Below are 21,792 nucleotides of genomic sequence, written 5' to 3'. Positions count from 1 at the left end.
TTGTATCTCTGTCTTCATCTGAAATGGGATTGCGGTTCGTGTGTGTGTGTGTGTGTGTGTGTACACTTTGTGCACTCACAGGGATTATGTTGTCACAGGCGACACCATTGGGACATTAGATGAAGTGAGGCACTTGTCTGTGCGTCTTATCCCTCGCTTTAAGTTCCTCTTTACACCCTGCTCTCTATCTCCCAACTCAGGGACGGGGAGTCGTAGATGTGGTCTCTCACGCGCGCTGCACGTCCGCACACATTGTCACTCACACCCACACCGAAGCACTGACGCATTTAGATCTAACAGAAGTAACAATCGCTCCCTCGCGGCTGAATGTGTGTGTGTGTGTGTCAACAGGTTACGGCCCTTTTTTCTGACTGATGTTCGGATTAATTCAACTCAACAACAGAGTTTCACCTGCAGGATGCCATAGAGTAAAATATATATTTTTTAATGCTCTGAAATGAATAACACAAATGATCTGACTAGAAATAAAACCAAATATTCAAAACTAGTCTTTCTTTGCTATTAGTGTGACGTCTGCTTGTCTGGTTGACCTGTTGTACTTTGACTGCCTCTATCACTGTGTGTGTAAGCTGTGCAGTATTTTTATGACGAGCAGGTGACTCCTCAGTCTGCATGATTCATGGACTCAGGTTGGAAACTTTACCCCAATCTCCGACTTGAGGCCCATTTGTTATGAGATGAAACAAAATGTTGTCTGAAACGTAAACGATAACTCTGGTGATATAAACTCCACGTTTAAACTCGGTAAACTTTTCTGAATGAACGTGAAAATGTCATTTACCTGCAAATTTATCTTATTATCACAACATTTATCATCATTGCCTTTTGAAGCGGAGACTTTTAAACTGCTTTATGTTGTGACTTTATATTTTTTCGATCTCTGTGACATTATCAGAGTTGTTATTTCTCTGTGGAACAGTGAACATTATACAACTGTTTCCAGGGTGGTGGTCCTCCTCCTGACAAACTAACTAAACTTTAGCTTGTTTTGGTTTTTTCTTCCTCTGCAGGTTCAGGATGCGTCAGGTGAACATTGTGGGAGCCAGTCCCATGAGCGCCCCCTCCAGGCTGATTCAGACCTTGCAGGCAGCACCTGACACGCACCCCTCCAACCTCACCCTGCTGTCTGCTACACAGTCCAGTCTGCGCTTCAGCTGGATGGTACACACACACACACACACACACACACACACACACACACACACACACACACACTTCACTCTCCAACTGTAAAACCTTGCTCTTCGCCCCGTTACACTTCTTCAAACAGTGCTAATTTGACTGAAGGGGATTTTCTTTTGTGTTCCTTCGCTCTGCATCTCCGTGCGCCTGCTCTCTGTGTGCGTAGGTGCGTGCACGTGTGCTCACCAGCAGCAGGAGTGAACAGCTTGAGTGGATGACAGCCTATAATCAGTGTCTCTCCTGGTTATCAGTGCTAAAACTAATCTGTCACATTCCCCATTCACCCTGCGGACTGCTTGCAGCACAAACTGCAATATAATTTTCTCCTCACTGTCTTTTCTTTTTTGCTCTTGTTCCTGCCCTCCGTCCCCCTCGCCCCCCCTTCTCCTCTTCTATTATAACATAAATGGAGGGCAGAGTATTTTCCATTTAAGAGCTGGAATGAGAAAAAGAGCCTGTCAAATCAGACACAGACACTGAGGCGCTACGGGCTACCTATGCAGCATGCTAATAGGATTTTACCTGCGTGTTAGCGCCCAGCCTGAGCTACAGCATGCTAGGTTTGCTGCTGTAGTGGAACCATCACAATGGTTTTAGCTAAGGCTATTATTCTAAGCTGCATATTAAGGGTAATAAAGCTAATGTGACATTCTGTATTACGGCTCCTAAATGCTAAGCTGAGCTAAATCACTGGGGTATTTAAAATGACTGGATGTCTCACGTCCTTATCTGTTGCACAGCACAGAGCAACCGCTGTACATTGTTGGTTAAGATCTAATAATGTGGATTTATACACCGTGAGCAAACTAAACGTCCTGCTTAAATGATTGTAGGGCGCTGAATTGAGGTGACTGTGGCTGTAATGCATAATGACATGGTGGGTCACAGGCAGAGACGATGAGGTGACAGTAGGAGGGGGGGGGGGGTGACAGGAAATGAGAGTGGAAGCACGTTAAAGAGGATGACAGCGGGTGAATAAGACGGGGAGAAGCTGGCGAGAGAAGGAGCGGGAGATGGGATGTCAGAGAGGAGAACGTTTTTAGGGTGTACTTCAAAGTTTGACGCGTCAGATAAATAACAATATTCTGGCTCTTCTTTTGATTCATTTGCAGAAGTAAACTTTCATTTTACAACATGTATTCACAATGATCTACACGCACAGATCCTCTCGTCTCCGGTGTGGCTGCCTCTCCGCCCCTCTCCCTGTTAAAAGCGAGTTCTTGTCTCTCCACTGTCGCCAGGCCCGTTCTCATTGTGGGAACTGTTTGGTTTCTCGATATACAGATAAAACCAGAGGATGCACTTTATTCTAATCTGCTCTTTTTCCTCCCACCTCGTCTTTACTCTCCAGCCTCTTCCTGAGTCTGAGTACAACAGCAGCCCAGAGACTGTGGGCTACCGGCTGCGCGTGTGGAGGACGGACGGGCAGGGGGAGGACAGAATGGACGATGCGGAGGGAGCAGGGGAGACCGCTGAGGCCACAATAGAGGGCTTGAATCCCTGGACCCAGTACCAGGTTCAGATACAGGCCTACAACTCCATAGGACCTGGACCCTGGAGTAACACCATCGCTGCACAGACAGCAGAATCTGGTACGAACATTCACTCCTGTTTGCTAGTGTCCAATAGAGCCACCTCATATCCCTGCACACTCCCTCTATTCCAGTGAGGGTAGGATTGGTGGAGGGAGGGAGGAGAACAGGGAGGAGAAGATGGAGATGGTTTAGATAAAATCAAAGATTGGTTTAGAGAGCAAGTAGCAATGAGCTTTCTCTCTTTCTCTCTGTGTGTGTGTGTGTTCTCTAGTTCCATCTGGATCTCCGAGGAATGTTACTGCTGAGGCAGTGAGTTCCACCCAGATCCTACTCAAATGGTCTCCTCTCCCTCGGGCTCAGAAAAATGGAGTCATACTTGGATATAAGGTGTTTAAAACTCTGCAACACACACACACACACACATGCACGCACCCACACACACAACCCCATTCCATCATGAGTCCATTAACACTTCCACCAACTCCATCACACACACACACACACTCACACTGACATGGACACACAAATGTCTGATATAGCACAAATATGATGTAACATCCTGTAACTGCTGCAGTTTTATGTTTCTTCCTTTATAAGCATCCGGGGGGGTAAAGGAGTAGGGGGATAGGGGGTGGGGGTCATGCAGATGAACGAGGCTTTAATGTTTAATACTCTTTCATAAAACAGCTTGTCTCATGTTGTAGTAGAAACAATGGCTGGATTACACATTTCAGAATAAAAGAGAATAATCCATAAAGCCTGCTGGCTTTGGAGGGCGTTTTGTTTTTTAAATTCTTGAGCAGAAGTTTCGGCAGGATAGTGTGAAGTGTTGAGCATACGTACATACGCGAGTTGAATTTGCTCCTGCATCAGTATCCAAGTCCAGACTTGCTTACGAATGTACCCGCATCCGCCACATCACAGCTGATCCTTTTATTTCCATACTGAAGTTGGAGGATTGAGTTTTGCTGAACCAGCCGACAGTGACGAAATTGACATTCTCTGACGCGCGGGCTTCTAAGAAATAAACTGGATTCATACAGTAGATGGTGAAGTGAAAGGTGCACTCATTTTTGCCTGAGTGCACCACTTACTGGCAGTCACACCCCTTTCTTTTACTCCCAGTGTAGTTCCACTTGCTTTCTGCCAGCTCCCACGCCCCCCCCCCCCCCCCCCCCCCCCCCCCCCCCTCCTCCAGGGATTTATTATAATGTACTCCACTTCTCTGTTTGATTTTAAAATAAAGAGAAGACAAGTACCCGTTGTCTGTATTTTTGCAATGTTGCTTTGCCCGTTCAGCGGTGCATATGTAGCCCCCTCGACATCTTTAGAAAGGAAGATTTAATAAAGAGAAACCTCATGCAAAATATTTTTTCCCGAACATAAAAGTGGCATTGAGTACAGCACTTAATCGCCACTCAAACAGAACCCAGCAGAACAAAAGCCTTAAAGGGTGAGGGGGGGGGGGGGGGGGGGGGGGGGGGGGGGGGGGGTTTATCCTCAATATAGTCGTCTTCTCGATAAATTCATACAACAGAGGAAAACAGGCGATTAAAAACCAGCAGCATCCGGTATTTAAAAAAAATGCAAAATTCAGGTCACAGGATCCACCTTCCCCCGAAGCACATCACACTCCCCATCTGTGTGTTTTCTCACTGCCTTTCTGAGGAACATGCTGAGTTACATGCCAACCATGTTAATAGATCTTCAGCACCTTCCATCCCCTCGAAGATGTTGTTCCCCTTCCTCCTGCCCCCTCGTCATACGACTATTTCTCTTCTTAGACGCTTAAGAGCTGACTTTTTTTTTTCCCTTCAGAGTGATTTGGAGCGGGGCAGCGAGTTCTTGAACATGAAAAACACAGAGAGAGAATGGACACGAAAGAACAGTTCTTGACACACATTCAAATTGGATCCCGGTGCCGGTGGAAGTACGGCGTGTGCTGTATTTTTAAATGTGGGCGCTGGAGATTCTTAATGGATGTTTCATTTAAAATGTGGTAATATTCTGTATTTTCCCCCGATTTTCTGCAAATCCCATGAAAAGACCAAAACTAAGTCTTCTCTTGCCAAATCTGATATCACCGGTTCCTCCGTGCCTCCAACCTCCACTGTTGTCAAAAATACATCAGTGAGCCACACCATCGCTCCGTCTGACATGTTCCTTCATAATGTAAAACCCTCTGAGGCATGTGTGTGACTCGAACACGATGAACATGGCCCCTGTGTTGAATCAGTTCCACATGCACCTCTCCAGTGCTATAAATACTTGGCTGCAGCTAAAATTCTTTTCAACCAACACACGTTTTTATTAATGTTTAAGAGACATTTTCCAAAATCACCACAGTGTCCAGAGGATTTAATACGTTTCCTCCTTCATTTTGAAATAATAGAAACTTAATGTTTGGTTGTGTTTAAATCTATAACAACTGATTTTGGAGGTTTGATTTCAGGAACACTGACATTCTATCACCTTATAAAATTGATTGACGAGTAGAAAAATGGAGAGACGCTTAAGAGCCAGTTCAGGGAGTTAACTGGAGCTGCCCTGCTCTACTCATGTGACCTCTCTCCACAATCCTCCATCGTACGCACCCTCCCAGTGTGGGGGTCTATTTAAGCTGCAAATATTTCCTATCCCTCCCTTCGCTTGTCAATGCCTGCGCTGCCCTGTGTCAGCATTGCTGCCTGTCGATTTAATATAATATAATGATATTTGCTCCTCACTTCCCATTATCTCCTACAATCAAATCTCTGAGAGGGATTAGGTCGTAGCCTAGACGCCAAACTTTAAGGATGTTCTGCTGCTGTAATAAACACTTCAAATGGGAGTTAACTGACTGAAATGGTATTTACACATCCAGCAAGGAGCAACATTCATTTGTACTCATGTACCTGCCTATGCTGGGAATATGAGTCCATTACTAGCTCTCCTTTCAGCTCTGTTTCTGGCATCTTTAGCTGCTGAATGCTCCATTAAATCCATCCGTCTGCTGTGAGGACGTTTGCAACCAGTAGGTTTTTAAAGACACCTACCTGTTAGATCTTCGCTGTACAAAAGCCGCATTATATACACGCCGAGAGTCAACCAATACAGTGAGGTTACATTGATATTAAAGAAAATAATGGACTGAAAAGTTGAAATACAGCTTCCTTCACCTTTGGGAACCGGTGAACGGTGGATGACCCGCTCTGTTTGATGTTTGTTGTGCCGGGCGGTGGACTTTTTGAGCTTTTTCACTCCTGCCTCCTTGGTCCGAAAAACACACTGCGAGCTTCCAGACTGAACCGAAGCAGGAGAATCATGTAACGAAAGAGTGGGCTGAGAAATGAAACAAAGCTGCGCACAGCTTTGGGGAACTGTGGAGATAATTGTCTGTGGGTTCATCCCTACAAGTGACCTCTCCCGCGTCCAAGGAGCGTTGCAAGCCATTGTTAGTGTTGTAGCGGCTTTAAAGATGTATGTCTTAGTTGGAAACAAACAGACTCGGGGATGAGAGGCAGAGTAAGATGCTCAATTTACTGAGAGACTAACTCACTGCTGGTTCTGTCCTCAATTTGTTGACAATAAAGTGTTAGATATCAGAAAAAGGAATCCGTCAAAAGACACCAGAGTAATTATAAAACATCACAAGCAGTGTTTAAAGAGCTGACGGAGAGGACGTGACATATTTGTCCAGTTTTTATCTATATCTGTGATTGTGTGTAACTTGTTTCTGTGTTCAGGTGTTCTACAGCGAGAAGGACTCTGACGTCCCCCCTGGTGTTCAGGCGACAGAAGGCGAAGGCAACGTGTCGCTGCTCCTCAGGCTTCTCCAGCGATACACGGTGTACGTGCTGCAGGTTCTGGCCTACACACAGATCGGCGACGGCCCTCTCAGCAACCCCATACTGCTCCGAACCAAAGAAGACGGTAGGATCTCTCTCCGTGTGTCCCGCCGTGATCACTGACCTTTCTGTTCAGCGGTTTTCTTCAACTGCTTTCGCCTCCGTCTCACCTCCATAGCTGTTTTTCACCTCTTTACACCTCAGCTGTCAGCGCCGCCCGTCTCCCCCACCACTGCACTCGTCATCCACCGGGTTCAGTTCACCCGTCAGACCCCCTCCCCGGTCTAAACTCGGAGAACACATTGTGCAGGCGCGTGTGCGTACTTGTGTTTGCCATGTGTGCAGCTCTCCCCTCAGATCTCTCGCAGAGATGTGAAAACCATGGCAGACTTTTCAGGATGCCAGCGACCCAGTCTGATTTTTCAGAATAATACAACACAAGCGCACTCGCACACGTGCAAACAGAGAGACTCTCATACACACACTCATCCTCTATCAAACAGTGTCACGTCTGAAAAGATTTTCTCATTTCAGGATGAAACAAGAATGGGAAAGTCAATTCCCGGCAATGTATAATGAACTTCCATCCTGTCTGTCAGTCACACACATACACATACTGTACATACACACCCGCGCACACACACACATACACTCAGGTTGTATTTGGTGGTGTGGAACATGTGCTTTTATCAGGAACATAGACGGAGTCAGTGTGAGCTTGAGAGAAAATTACATTTTCTATTTTGTGTCTTTTAGAGGTTCCTCTTAAAACAGACTGTGTGTGTGTGTGTGCGTGTGCGTGTGCACTGACAAAATGAAGTGATGTGTATATAATGTTGATCATAAATGAGCCTTTAGATTATTAACTGTCGGTGCATAGCGTCAGATGTTGTCTTCCTCTTTACCGCGTTGACGTTTGGTTCTTTTGTGCTTCAGCTTCTCTCTGTAGATATTATTAGAGTTTAACTTTCCTGCCAACTCCCGTCTCTAATTTTCTCTCCAGTCCCAGGTCCCCCTGTCAGGATGGTGTTTCCAGAGGTTCGGTTGTCATCAGTTAGGGTGGTTTGGCAGCCGCCCACAAACCCCAACGGCATCATATTAGGTATAAACACACACACACACACACACACACACACACACACACACACAAAAAGCAGATATTTGATAACAACATTCTAATCATAATCAAAAGTTTTATGCTTGTAGTGACAATAGATTTATTTTCAATTGCTGAAGGAAAGAGCTGGGCTTACAGAGGGAATGAGTTAGCAGTTTTAAATGTGTGAACACACACACACACACACACACACACACACACACACACACACACACACACACTGCTGAGATCTTTCAAGGGAAGGAAGGAAGTAAGAGCCGTAAAATGGAAAAGAGCTGATTCTGTTTTTAGCTTTCAAACAGGGGTCAGCTCTTTCTACCTTCCACTTCACTGCCAAGGTTTGTTGGTATTTATGTACATGTTTGTGTGTGTGTGTGTGTGTGTGTGTGTGTGTGTGTGTGTGTGTGTGTGTGTGTAAGTGTGTGTGTGTGTGTGTTTGTGTGTGTCAGTCATCAGGCTTGTACCTGGGAAAAAGACCATTATAGCTGCTGGAGCAAGACTCCTTTCCTAATGCATACGTAAACACATATATAAGCTCACACTGAGTTTCACACACACACATTACTTGTTTCTGAAACGAAAAATCACGGCGCGCAGAGTGAATCTGAAAGAACAGATAAATAAAGAAGAAGAAGAAGAAGAAGAAATGCAAGCGAGAGGTGTCGAAAGAGAGAGAACAGAAGGAAAAACACGGCAGAGAGGAGATGTATGGAGGTGAGGGGAGGGACAGTGTGTGTGTGTGTGTGTGTGTGTGTGTGTGGCACATAGGGGGAGAGCAGAGTGGTATTTGTCCTCTCAGTGGGTGAGGGAGTCGAGCAGGACAGTGTGAGTGATGTGTGACTGTATTGTAAGAGGGAGGACATTTAGTGCGACACCACTCTGTGACAGAAGGATGAGTGGGAGGGCAAATCTCTCTCGATCACAGGGACACACACAAACGGCCAGTCCTGCTGTGTCCTTGCTGTGTGTCTGTGTGTGTGTGTGTGTGTGTCTGTGTGTGTGTGTTCATGCAGATACAAATAACTGTGCTGTACCGGTTTCTCTAGTGCTCATGACTGCCTCATTTCTCCTTGGGATCTCAACCCATGGGGGACTGACACAGAAAGTGGACAGAGGAGAAGCACGACCTCAGACGCTGCACAATCTAATTTAGCAGGAGGCAGCGAAGCATTTGTGCTTTCACATGACTCCTATATGAATATGATAAAACCTTATGAGCACAAACATCCCAACGGCAAACTGACACTTTGTCCCATTTCCTTACCACATATTAATTATAATTACAATCTGAGCATGTAACGTGTTTTAATACATTAAAGCCATAAAATTAAATACTCAGAGCAGTCAGTATGCATATGCAAAACTACTTAATTGGTTTTAGTTCTTAATTTAAAAAAAAAAGCCATAACCAATTTAACACAAGTGTTTTGAAGAACACACACACAGACACACACACACACACCAACTTCATCTCTCAAACATCTCTGCTTTTACTTTGTGTGAAGCTGCGTTCAGTTTGACTCTGCCATGTTTAATAACTGAAGAGTGTATACTCCGCTATAACAATCTCTATATATCATGTACTGTTTTAAAAAAACCATAGTAATGATGGAGGTATTTGTTGGTTTCATCTACAACAGCAGCACCGCTCATTCTTTTCAATAGCTTATGCTGCATAAGGTTGTTTTTTTTGCTGCAACAAGCAAAGTGCTGTGACAAACCTTTGTGCATTCAATCGAAATGAAGCATCTGCCAGGCACAGAATGCACAAAGCTGCTTGCCGTCTCTGATTAGACACGTGAAATATAGGAAAATATCAGCCCAGCTAACGTGACCAACCGGACCCGAACTTCATTTTAAGATGCTGTCTGAACCCAGCGCGGCAGGTCCTGACAGGCTCGGGCCGATTATCAACACAAAGGAGTCGATCCAGAGTTCCACGAATCATATGACACGAGTTTCAATACAGGTAACTTGTGGAAAAAGTTTACAAACCAAAAAATAGAAGAAAACACCTATTATGAGAACCATGGGACACATTTTTATGTGAATGGCCTTAACACACAGGGATCCAAAAAGCTGTTTCAACACTATATTTAATCAGGGATGGATGGATGATTATTTTCTATAAACAGGAAAAAAGAGAAACGGTTACAAATTAAAACAGTGGCAGTAAATACCGGAGTTAATTAGTGAAGCAGATAAAATCAACACTCGAATTAATCCATCCGCAATCCTACTATTTAGTACATCTTCAGGGTTTTCAGATAAATATCTTATATAGATGTAATATAAGACAATCCATTAAAACAAGCCACGAAATAAAAAAACACATCAATCACGATCTTAAGAGGGAAAAGAGATAATTTTAACGTTCAGCGTTCAGTCACAGCTTGGAGAGAAAGAGCTGACAAGTCAAAAGGAGATGATGTATATAACCTTGTCCGATAGAGCCTTAGTGGAGTTTTATCCTCGGATCCAATGGTAACGCTGCACACTGGGACACGAGTTAACACAATATACAATTTGTAGTGTTGAAATGGGAGTTGAGGGATGAGAAGAGTCAGCACATTGTGACCTGCGGTTGCTGCCCAAGGTTTTTATTTATAAGCTTTCAGCTCAGAATTATATAAAAGTAAAAGCGCGGGACAAAGAATTCACTACTGCTACTTTCAAGTGGCTTAGGTGGTGGCGTTCCTGTAAGACTCAAATCAATCCTGACAGGACCAAAAGAAAAAGAAAACACGAGGACACACATTTTGAAGAATCAGTATGAAATACATGTTGAATGGATGGAGATGGCCTTTCCCTGACACGACACAGTCACTTTGTAATGGAGATTTAGCCTCATGTGTCTGATAGCGGCGACGTGCTAATGATATTCAGTTCAGAACATAATGAAGTGCTCTGACCCAATTGTTCAGATGCAAGAGGATTTGTAGTGTAGCTGTTATCCAATAATCTTCCACACGCCGCTGCGTGCACATTAACATAGACTCAGACTATCTGATGAGATTATCAACCACACAACCAGATTATGTTCCTCTGAGCAGATTATCATCCCGACAATTTGGGGATGATAAAATCCACACGCTTGTTTTTTTTTTTTGTGTGTGTGACTTCATGGAAGTATGATTGTGCGTGTTGGGTGTACAATACAATCTTCACGTTGGGGTTTTTTTGTGAGTGGCCAGTGGCCTGTGGAAAGCTCGGCCTGGGATCAGTGGATTCACGGTGTGTATGTGTTAAAGCGTGGTTGTGTTATTACATGGCCTGCTGCACATGAGACGGAGAAACAGACATAAGCCGCGTACGCCATGGGTCACAGCCAAGGGGACAGAAGACGGGATGTATGATTAAATAATGTGTGTATAGGGGGAATGTCCACATGTGAGTGTATGTGAGTTAAATGTCAAAATCTGGGCTTTTCTCTATGTTGTACACATAAAACACAGTTTTTCATTTTAGGTAGTTTCTTATATTATTTTTTTATTATGTAATCTGATTATATAAAAAACCAGGTGGCTCCTGGTTCCAGTGCGTGCGTGCGTGCATCACTGGGACCTTGCTTCTGTGGCTCTATTCCCCCCCGATCAGACTAATTACTACCGAATGCACAACTTTCATATCTGGGATATTTTAGCTTTATTTCTAAATAGCGGGAGGAGCTGGAGACGCCTCATTCATCTTTACGTGCAGTCTACGGTGGAGACGTGTAAATGAACAGTGTTGTTTGTTTTATAGTGGAAATGTGATTGCGTGCTTTGGCGTCGTGTAGCGGTGTTTTCAGACCCTCTGCTGTCTCATGTTGTTCCGCCCTTTGATTCCTGTGGGCTCCTTGATCGAAAGTAGGCCACAAAAACACACAGAATCATATTCACACTCAAAAATCTCTGTCTTCCTCACCAGGCTACCAGATCTCCTACTGCCTCGACAGCAGGGAGCCTCTGCGCTGGACCACAGTGGAGGTGGGCTCCAACGCTCGCCAGTTCACCGTCACCGGACTCTCCTCGGAGCAGACCTACGTGTTCCGACTCACTGCTCGCACCGCAGTGGGCTGGGGCAAAGAACAGGAGGCCCTGGTTGTTACCACCGAACGTAGAGGTAAAGGACACACACGTGCATTTACATCGACTCTTACATTTACTCATTAGAACTGAGGTTCCACCCTGAATCTTCAGGACAGTATAGACCCTGAAGTGAGAACTAGGTGGTAAATCTGTTCAATAAGACAACGTTTAGGAGATCAGGTAAAGAGGGGCCCAGTAAGCGCTTGTCAGACGTGTCATGGAGTTAGAAGTGTGAAGAGAGGAGGTGCTCTCAGAGGAGAAGAGTCTTCAAGAGGTAAGAGAGAAGATGGACTATCCTGCTCCGATAGCATCTGGTCTCTTGTTCCACCGTCAGAGAACAAACAAGAACAGTCTGGAATGCGATCGCCTCGTGTGCAGGGATGGAAATGTCAGCCAACGTTCCTCGGAGGAGCGCAGTGGCCGAGACGGAGCACAGGCCCGTATGATGGAGTTCAAGTAGACGAGTGCAGACCCAGAAGTCTCTGCAGACAAACATTAGTGACTTGAACTGTGAAAGTCAGCACACACTTTAGCAGAACTCACGCTCCTATTAAAAAAAAAAGTCCTGAACGTACCTCAAGCCAAGAATTTATAGAAATCTAATTTGAACAGTGTTAGTACGGTGTGACAGAAAACATTGCGATGATGTGAGTAATTCATCAAGGCAACATATTCATCAATCATCCTTTTGAAGAGAAGTGATATTCTCAGCTTTGCCTCGAGTCTCACTGCCGGTATGTTTAACTATAGCATCTTCCTTAGGCTAATGGCAAATTGTTATGAAGTAACTAAAAACGAACTTTCACGAGTGACACCAACGCGAAGACAGTTTTTCTCTGTTTTAATTACATTAGAAACTTTTCTCCCGTGCTTCAGTTTCCGGAGCACAAGTTATTTTTAATACGGATTAAAAGCAGAGAGATTTGTTTTCACAGAGAGATTTTTTAATTCATGACAAAGCTTTTCTAAAAGTCAAAGTTACGTCTTTTTAAAACAATATTTTGCAATATATAAAAAATAAAAAAAACAGTAATACATTCCATCGGCAACACACTCAACCCCAGAATGCTCCTGACGGCTGTGCACACGTCTCGATGCAGAGGAGCTGTGTGAATGTGTGAGTAAGTTGGTGATTGTCAGCTGTACTGTGAAGGGCTTTGTTGGGACAATGGTAGGAAGTGAGACATGTCGTCCATCTTCATTTGCGGCGTATGGATTGTACCAAACGGTAAAGTGGTTGATGGCATTTCTAGTTACGTCAGTCCCTCTCTCTCTTTCTCTCTCTCTCTCTTCAAGATGAATGAACACAGGCACAGAAACAGTGTGATTAAATTCTGAAACTGAATTAAATCACACAATAATGGAACCAGTGTAACAAGTGTCTTTGTTTTCTATTTATAAAAAAGATTCTACATTACTGCATAATTTAACTAGAATAATGGGGTGTGAGCTCGGAGGCTTTGAGTAATGACGAGTAAAATTTGTTTTCTTCATCCAGCCTTTACAGAAGACTGTTATAGTGTAATCATGGTTAGAAGAAAAAAAAAATGGGTTTGCTGTTACTTACAGTGTGGGAAGGGTGCAGTGAAGTCAAGTTTTTGCATTTCATATTTTTTACGATCTCCACTTAGAGGAGTAATGAGTCGTGGTCTTTGTGAAATCCTCGCACAGATAAAGTTAAGACAAAGAAACGCCAACAGCTCGGACAGATCATCTCTGATTCAACAAGTAGTTAGTGGATGAATGTGCGGAACCCGTTTGTGCTCGGCGCCAAATATTGGCTCAAAATAAGATGTGTGACCTTTTCCACGCGGGGGACATTGTACAAAGAGAACAAGAGGAAATGACATTTAACATCTCCAGTGGATTTAACAGAGCTGCACGGCAACAAATGTAGATATTGAAATCACCAGGTATTAATTCTGCTGGGGCATAACGACTTTCTGGAGTATCTGTGTAACAGTTAAAAAGCCGGGGCGGCTCAGTCGGGTTTGTTTTATCGTGAGCGAGTTTTACTCTTCAGAACAAAATGTTGTTGTATTCATTGTGTTTATGCCTTTTACTAAACAGACTCAAATTAACGGACTTGTGGAGTGAAACAGAGCCTCGTCTTTAAGGCTTATCTCACTAACTCCTACAATAACAAGAACTGTGATACAGAACAGCAGCAGCAGCAGAACAGTGATACAAACAGAGATAGAGGAGACGGAGCAGCGCCTGCTTACTTTTGTACATTTCCTCCCAGTTGATGGACAGAGACGACGATCGGCTCTTTATAGAGACTTCATTTTAAAAGAAGTTAAATTCGATTAAGTTATTCAGTTCTTTATTTCTTCAATTTGAAAACCAATTAAAACGAATCTAGTTTTTATCCTCCTCAGATACTGAGGTTGTGATCTCATCTCGGAGTATTTTTAGAGCCATTCTTTTACATAACACAACAACAGGTCGACGTGTGGACCAGGTAATACATGGGATTTTATTTAAACCGCATAAAATGCTATTTGACTGTATTGTGACACGAGGAGATTGGAAACACTGATGGTTACGTCAACAGAGGGAACAGCAGGAATCACACTGTTAAAATAGATGTTTTATGAATTCACTGACATCAGGTGAGTTGTTGGGTTGTAGACCGTGGTAGGTAATTGTTGTTTGAACCAATAAGTGTTTTTGTTGCCAGGGTGATGATTCTCTGTGCACTACTACGCACCACTACTGAGTGTTCCCATTATAGGGACTCTTGATTTGATGTTAATCTAAAAATATTGATTATAGTCACTGTAAAGAAACGGATAATAGCCTGGCCTTCACGTTTCCACGCACAGCGTTGTTTCTCCTGGGACTTGTTTTTAATCCATTTTTCATTATCCTTAAAATTAAATGCAAAACAAAATTCATTTCACAAATCTGATGTTGAGGTTTTTAACTCCGGAGATAAGAAGAATCATCCCATGAAAGTAAGAGATGACTTTTCATTGTCACTTCTAAAGTAACAGTGGTTCTAGTGTCTCAATAGACCACCAGAGGAATAACTTTATTTTTTTTTTCTGGAACCTTAGAAACACGTTGTCCCTGATCTCTTTGTCCAATTTTTTCTGTCAGCCAATATGTCTAGTAAAGCATTGAAATGCTACAAAAGTCCTTATAATAAATCGTGACAGGGAATTTTTATGAAAAACTGGAATCATGATGTCTGATATTCTACTCAGAGCTCTCAGTGTGTGTAGTGCATTTTAATTGGATCAGATATCGTGACATCGGCAGCATCATTATCAGGATTTCTTTAGAAAAGAATTCAGTGGTTCCCTGTTCCACTTCAGTAACATAATGGCCCATTCTCGCTGTGAGATAGACAGAATAGCCTAATAGAGATTTCTTTCTGATGATGGTGAAGAGACCAACTTAATCCCTAGAAAGAGAAAATTGGTTTTCTGAGTGGGCGTGTGGGTGTGTATGTGTGTGAGGCAGCATTAACGTGCTGCATTTATTATGGACAAAACTCTGATTCCCTCCAGAGATATTTGTCTAATCAGGTGTTTGTGTCCGAGAGGGTGACAACTGATAATGTAATGAATGAAGTAGAAGCTGGGCGCTGGAGGCCATGAGGGGTTCCAGGTGGATCTGGAAAGTTAGGGCAGGATTTACCCAAAAATGAGAAAAAATAATTCTACTCCGATAAAAGAGGAGAGATAAAGAGAACTAAACCCACGCTATGATGAAAGGGGAACAAGTCAAAGTATCCGAAGATGAAACTTAAATCTAAATCAAATACACCCAATCCCCCTCTGATGGGTCAACTTAAGATAAATTGACTTAATTTAACGGCGAATATAAAGAAATAACTAAACGTCACGATATATTTCCGTTAAACACTAAATAAATCACATGTTTGTTGTTGGTTGCTGGTTCGAGTGCATCCTGCTCCCACAGTCCAAAGACATGCAGATTGGAATTAAGTTATTTGGAGTCTCTAAATTGTCTATTGTGGCTGTGTGGCTGCAGATCTCGCTCCCCTCCTCTCCCCTGCGTAGCAGTAAACAGTCGTGTTAGTGCTAAAAGGGCAGTACGTGTTCTGACAGTTATGAGCTGATTATCAGAACATGATCTTTACTGTGGAACAGAACAAGAGGGGAACAGACAGGGAGACACAGATGGTATCAGGGAAACAAAAGCGGCAGACAATAGTGAAATCTTGATGGGGATGAAGAATAAGGACGAGAGGGAAGAAGGGAGACAAACAGATTCGACTAAAATTACTTGTGATAAGGATGAATGAGGGAAGAGAAGCCTGTGTGTGTGTGTGTGTGTCAATATGTGACTTTGGTGCTGTGTCTGTTTGAGAGCATAAGTGGTGATTAATTAAACTTCAGAGAGAATCGATAATGCTCTTATTTCTAGACTTAATTGATAACCTGCTGCCCCTGAAATTAAACAGTAACGCCCCCCAACCATGTGTTTTTGTTTTTGTGTCTGCACGCACATACGTGTGTACTCACGTCCACTAATCACGCAGCCACCGGCAACACGGTTCTTACAAAGACTGACTCCTGGAGCCATCTTTCATCTCCTAATTGAATAGTGAAGACAAATACACAGTCACACACACACACGCACGCTGGCAATCTGCTGAGGATATTGTTTCTTTAATGCCGCAGTGGTTAGATGTCTACTTTCATTTGAACATATGTATGCATTGCAGCAGCCGCGCCGGTGCACGTATGTGATGTAAATGTGGGACGTTCATGAAGCTATTTGCAGCATATGGTCCTGGATAGTCTCCATTTGTTCAGGTCGCAATTCATTTCAATATCCGAAGCGACAGATCGGAGGGAAATTAAAGGAAAAGCAGGAACGGATGAGTGGAGAAACATATTGAATGCACATGTTCCTGCACAGCGATCGCCTCACATATGTATTAACATGCGTTTAAGCTGCATGGCATCAGCTGACGCAGCTGTAAGCTGATTTCTGAAACATCGGTTTCTGTAATCAAGGCAGGGGATTAAGCGAGACTGGATTTCTAGATCTTCTCTTTGAAAAAATTGATCCATGTCTCTAATCAGATTCTTACCTGCACATAGACTTCAGGCAGAGAACGCACCATTGTGACAGCAGACGAAACCAAAGATCATCATACGTGTAGCGATGCTAGCTGTATTCAGATTAATTAAATCCCAAGTCTGATTAAAACTAACTGAAATCACCTTCCAGAAGTCTCGATTGCTAAGTTTCCACCTCAGTCTGTATATAAATGATATGGTTGATATTGATGGTTGCTGGGTGGAGTAGGGGACAAGAAGCCTCACCTCCTCCATGTTAGCAGATGGGACATAGACCAAACTAAAAAGTTTATCAAATAAAAGATGCTTTCTGTTTTTATCACATTGATGTTTGTTCAAGTTTTCATGTTTTAAGTACGTTTGGTTTTCATTAGGTATTCGATGCGATAGAAACTGGGTGAAACATCATTGACAGCTGAGACGGACTCAGGACTGGTCAAACAAAATGTCCAAAATGGCGACTTTCTTATCCGGGGTTCATTTGGCTTCATTACTGGACAGTGGGAGCGTCACCAGTCTTTAAATAGAGTCTTCGGTTTCCACTGCTAAACATCTGACTATGTAAACATGTTCAAACTTTAAGCTTCCCCTTAAAGTTCAAACACACACACACACACACACACACACACACACAAATCCCACACATCCATGTATAGTGTCACGACTATAGCTGAGATCACAGCATCACAATCCAGCTGGTCTGGAAGCTTCTAATGGCACAAACACCTTTTTAAAACACTTTTGTTGGGTTTTCTTATTATTTGTCGGTGAAAAAAGGTCAAAGCGTCTGCAAACCTATCTCCATAACAAACAGCCACGTCTGCGATGGAGATGAATCCGTGGTCGTCTTGACCCTTCGTGACCAGCACCTCTCTTCACTCGCGGTAATGAGCGATAACTCCGTCTTTTGCTCTGTCGGTCCACTGTCTATCTAAAGGGAAGTAATGCTGACGACCAAAAATACTCACGTAACAGCCTTTATATGTATGACTGGGTTTTTAAAATGTGTCAGAATACTCTTTACCTTCTAAATGCTCCATTGCCTGTTTCATTTCCATTTCCACTCTCATCTTTTTTTACCTTCTCTCTCTTTCCTCACATCCACAGAGCGGCCCCAGCCACCGAGGAAATTGTACGTTCCTCAGGACAGCGTGGAATCTCGCCGCCTCCATCTCCACTGGGTGACTGGAGGCTCGGGCTCTTCTCCCCTGAGGTACTTCACTGTGCAGCTCAAACAGCTGCCCAGTGGGGACTGGAACACACACATCGCTGACATCCCACACAACGTGACCGCCTGGAGCATTGACAGGTACGCAAGAGCCAATATATACAGTCACACACACACACACACACACACGTACACATCAAAGCTTGTGGACAGCATAGTACATTTACTACACCACTTGATTGTTTGCTTAAGCCTCTCCCCCAAGCATCCATCCATTAGATATACCTCATCCTTAGAGAGTCATGGGTGAAATGGAGCCAATCCCAGCTGAGATTGGGTAAAAGACGAGAGGCCAGTTTATTATAATCCTGACAAGCAGCAACCTTCATGCTTACATTCACACCTGTGGGCAATCTGAGAAGGAATCTTGTAATGTATATGCATCCTTGTGGGGGGAGGGGGGGGGCGATGTTGTGAATTCTCAAAGCAAAGAAGTGAAAAATTAGAACACAGAATGTGTTTGTATGTATTTAGCACAGGAAGTAAAGAACATGTTTATGGGGGGTTGGGGGGGGGGGCCCACCAGAGAGCAGAATAATCCTACTCACTGCAGAAATGTGGAGGATCAGCTGGAACGACTCTGTCTCTCTTCTCATGCTTTATTTCTTATTTCTCTCTCTTCATCCGTTTTTGCCTTCCCATCATTTATCCCAGTTGTTGTCACCACCTCCGTCCAGCTACCACTAGCCAAAGCTTTCAAAACCCATCATACGTCCTCGAGCATCACCTCCACTCGTCCTGTGGACGAGGACTCCAGTGCTGTTGAACATCTTTCTTTTCCATTCCTCTCTCTTTATCCCTCCATCCTTTCCTCCCTATTGAGACTGTCATTACAGCAGCAGGTGATTGTGGTCAGACTGGATGGCTACTCCAACCACCCTGACAACCTGAGTAGCAGAACCATGATGAGGCTTATTTGTGTTTAGTGTGCGTCTCCTGCTTCGTGGCGTTTTTCTTTTTTTTCTTTTTTTTTTTCGTGAGCTCCTTCTCAAGCTATCACAGGACTATTTGAGATGCTGAAGATTGTTCTCTCAGTGCGTCTGCATCAAACCCGCCTCGGGGAGACTCTATCCGCCATGATGACGGAGCTGTTGTTGTCTCGATGCCGTTTTTTGAGCTCACTCCATCACTGAATGCTCTCATTATGGCACCGGATGGAGGCATTAGCTTACATCTCAGTTTGCTCACACTCATGCTTACTTGTTATCTGTCCTTAATTGTTGTTTTCCAGCGAGACATCTTTGGAACCAAAACATCGAAGTCCCCAGGCTCTTTCGCAGACACACACATAAAGTCCACACACACACGCGCACACACACACGCTCACACTTTCAAACACTGTCCTCAACATCCTCCCAGTGAAGTTGGTACCCCACCCTCTTTGAGCTCGGCCCTTTGATGTTCTATTCCTACGATACCCACAACCCCATAGGGCCTTTCTTGTCCCTTATTGGCCCGGCTCATTATTATACAAGAAGACACTTGAGCAGTTCTTGTGTCGCCTGCTGAATTTTTAACTGGTCCTCTGCAGTCTCCCAGTCTCTCTCTCTCTCTCTCTCTCTCTCTGTAAATAAAGTCTGGAGAGGGACCTTGCAGGTACATGGGGGAGCAGCGGTGGAATGACTTCATGTAACTAATTATTGAATCGCTCTTGTTAACCGGTGTTTATAATGGGTTAGATCAATTAAAAATTAAGAAAAATGACTGTTTTGCAGCCACCTGTCCTTTTTTTAAATTTTAATCAATTTCCCAGCGGAAGGGAGAGGGTACGTTTAAACTATTAGCAGCTGTGCAGCAGACTTGTTCAGCTAGCCGCTCCGTGCTCGTCGGACAGGTTGTAAGTGGCTCTTGAGTGAATTGTTTTCAATATGACTGATGTAAATTGTTTTTCCTGTCTTATTAATGCTTTCACATTGCACAGAGGAGAAATACGGATAAGATGTGGTCGTGAAAATGCTTTGGCAGGGGGGACAATTAGGAAAAAGGGTGTACGATAATTATTATTCAAGACCTTGTGTGATCTTTAGAGACAAGTGAAAGGGCAAACACGCCTGTGAGAGGTGGAGTTAAAGGTACCCAGTGGATTCTCTAAACACTTGTAGAGTCATGTTCTGATGAGAAGTATTCTCTGTATATTCTATAAAATGTGTGGGTTTTTTTTGCTATAGTAACAAGAGAAGAGAATAATTTCTTTAATCGGCTTCACAAGGCAGGAATTGCATTTAACAGGTTTGTTAGGTCTTGATGTTGAATAACTGAACACAGACCTAAAGAATGAGAGCACACGCTGGTTTGAAATGAAGATTAACAAAGAGATTATGTTGACCAATAGTTGAAACCGCTCGGCAATTTTGGCAAGAATCAATTTTATCCAAACTATTTCCCTGTGGTGCTAAATCTTCCAAGTCTTCATGAAGCCAGAGGAGAGGCACAAAGGTTGCCTCAAGAGCACATCAGCTGAAAACAGACTCGGTGATACTCTCTCACCCGCGCTCCTGCCACATGTAGTTTAAATACATAGTGGGTGAGTGAATGAATGGACCATGAGTGGAAACAAATATCTACCTGAACTTTACCTCTGTTCCTCCAACACTTACAGGTGACTGACAAGCTAGTAATAACACAGTCCAAGTGCCAACTGTGAAACAACGAGAGACTGGAGCTCAGTCCTGCAGCTAAGAGGAGGCACTGAGATGCAATTTTCACCCATGGCACATCTTTCAAGTTCAAAAAAAGCCCCGAGAGTTGGATTAACACCTGGTGCATCCACTGCCATGTGTGAAAATCCATTGTGGGCACTGAGAAAAGTTATATATATTTTTTTTTTTACTGACTCCTGTTGATGGATGATCACAAGGCACAGCTGCTCCAGAGGAGACTCCTCACCGACATGCATCTTCAGCTGTCGCAGTATTATACGGGACTTGCTCAAAGTTGGGTTAGAGAGTGTTATTGTATCGCTGTGGCTTTATTGGATAAATTGCAGATGCAATACCCTCATCGGTTGGTTTCGTGGTAAAATCACACTGAGACAATATTGTGAATCTTGCATGAGGATCATAGCGCAGCGAGTCCAGTAGCATTTCTCAATATTTTAATGAACTGATTTATAAATTCATGCCTGAACCAAAATGCAAATATATATGTCTGCTCAGACCCAACAGACTCCTTATGAAACCACATTTAAATTCACTAGATCAAGATTCTTATTTGGATTTGCACCAAATTGCACAAACTCATAAATATCTGTCCCCAAAATATACTTGATTCTCTTCCATCAAGATCCATGAATTATTCACAAAAACATCAACGGAACACTGATGAAAATATAACCTATATATATATGCATATATATATATTACAAATATCAATGTGTTTTGTCTATAGGTTGAAGCCCTTCACATCATACAAGTTTCGGATGCTGGCCACCAACGATGTAGGGGACAGTGTCCTCAGCAAAGACACCGAGGCTGTTACAACCCTGCAGGACGGTGAGAGACATGGACGCTGCAGATGGGGCAGGGGAGGGAAGAAAGTGGAAGATGAGGGACTATGTGGATTTTAAAACACAGCAGTGAAGAATTGGGAGGGTGAAGGACAGAAGCTTGTCTGTGTGTCTTTTTCTTCCTCATTTTCTTCCTGTGTTTTCTCTCCAGTGCCCGATGAGCCTCCAGTGATCCTCGCGGTGAAGCCAACAACCACTACCTCAGTCCTGGTGCAGTGGAAGGTATTGTCATTCTTGTAGCACA

General features: G+C 43.5%; 1 protein-coding gene across 3 annotated transcripts in view; it reads left to right on the top strand.

Annotated features, from left to right (window-relative positions):
* The window catches only part of sdk1a (sidekick cell adhesion molecule 1a), a 221,523-nt gene that overhangs the window by 184,295 nt on the left and 15,436 nt on the right, over positions 1-21,792 (top strand). For all 3 annotated transcript variants that reach the window (XM_069530412.1, XM_069530411.1, XM_069530413.1), the window contains 9 exons: positions 1,032-1,182; positions 2,555-2,795; positions 3,010-3,125; positions 6,464-6,650; positions 7,569-7,667; positions 11,592-11,786; positions 17,923-18,124; positions 21,431-21,534; positions 21,700-21,770. In XM_069530412.1, the coding sequence (XP_069386513.1) occupies positions 1,032-1,182; positions 2,555-2,795; positions 3,010-3,125; positions 6,464-6,650; positions 7,569-7,667; positions 11,592-11,786; positions 17,923-18,124; positions 21,431-21,534; positions 21,700-21,770 (1,366 nt within the window). The remainder of the gene's footprint in view (positions 1-1,031; positions 1,183-2,554; positions 2,796-3,009; positions 3,126-6,463; positions 6,651-7,568; positions 7,668-11,591; positions 11,787-17,922; positions 18,125-21,430; positions 21,535-21,699; positions 21,771-21,792) is intronic.

Source organism: Paralichthys olivaceus, chromosome 8 (genome assembly GCF_024713975.1).
Source record: "Paralichthys olivaceus isolate ysfri-2021 chromosome 8, ASM2471397v2, whole genome shotgun sequence".
Taxonomy (NCBI): domain Eukaryota; kingdom Metazoa; phylum Chordata; class Actinopteri; order Pleuronectiformes; family Paralichthyidae; genus Paralichthys; species Paralichthys olivaceus.
The sequence above is the reverse complement of the archived record's forward strand: the minus strand, read 5'-3'. Positions and strand labels throughout refer to the sequence as shown.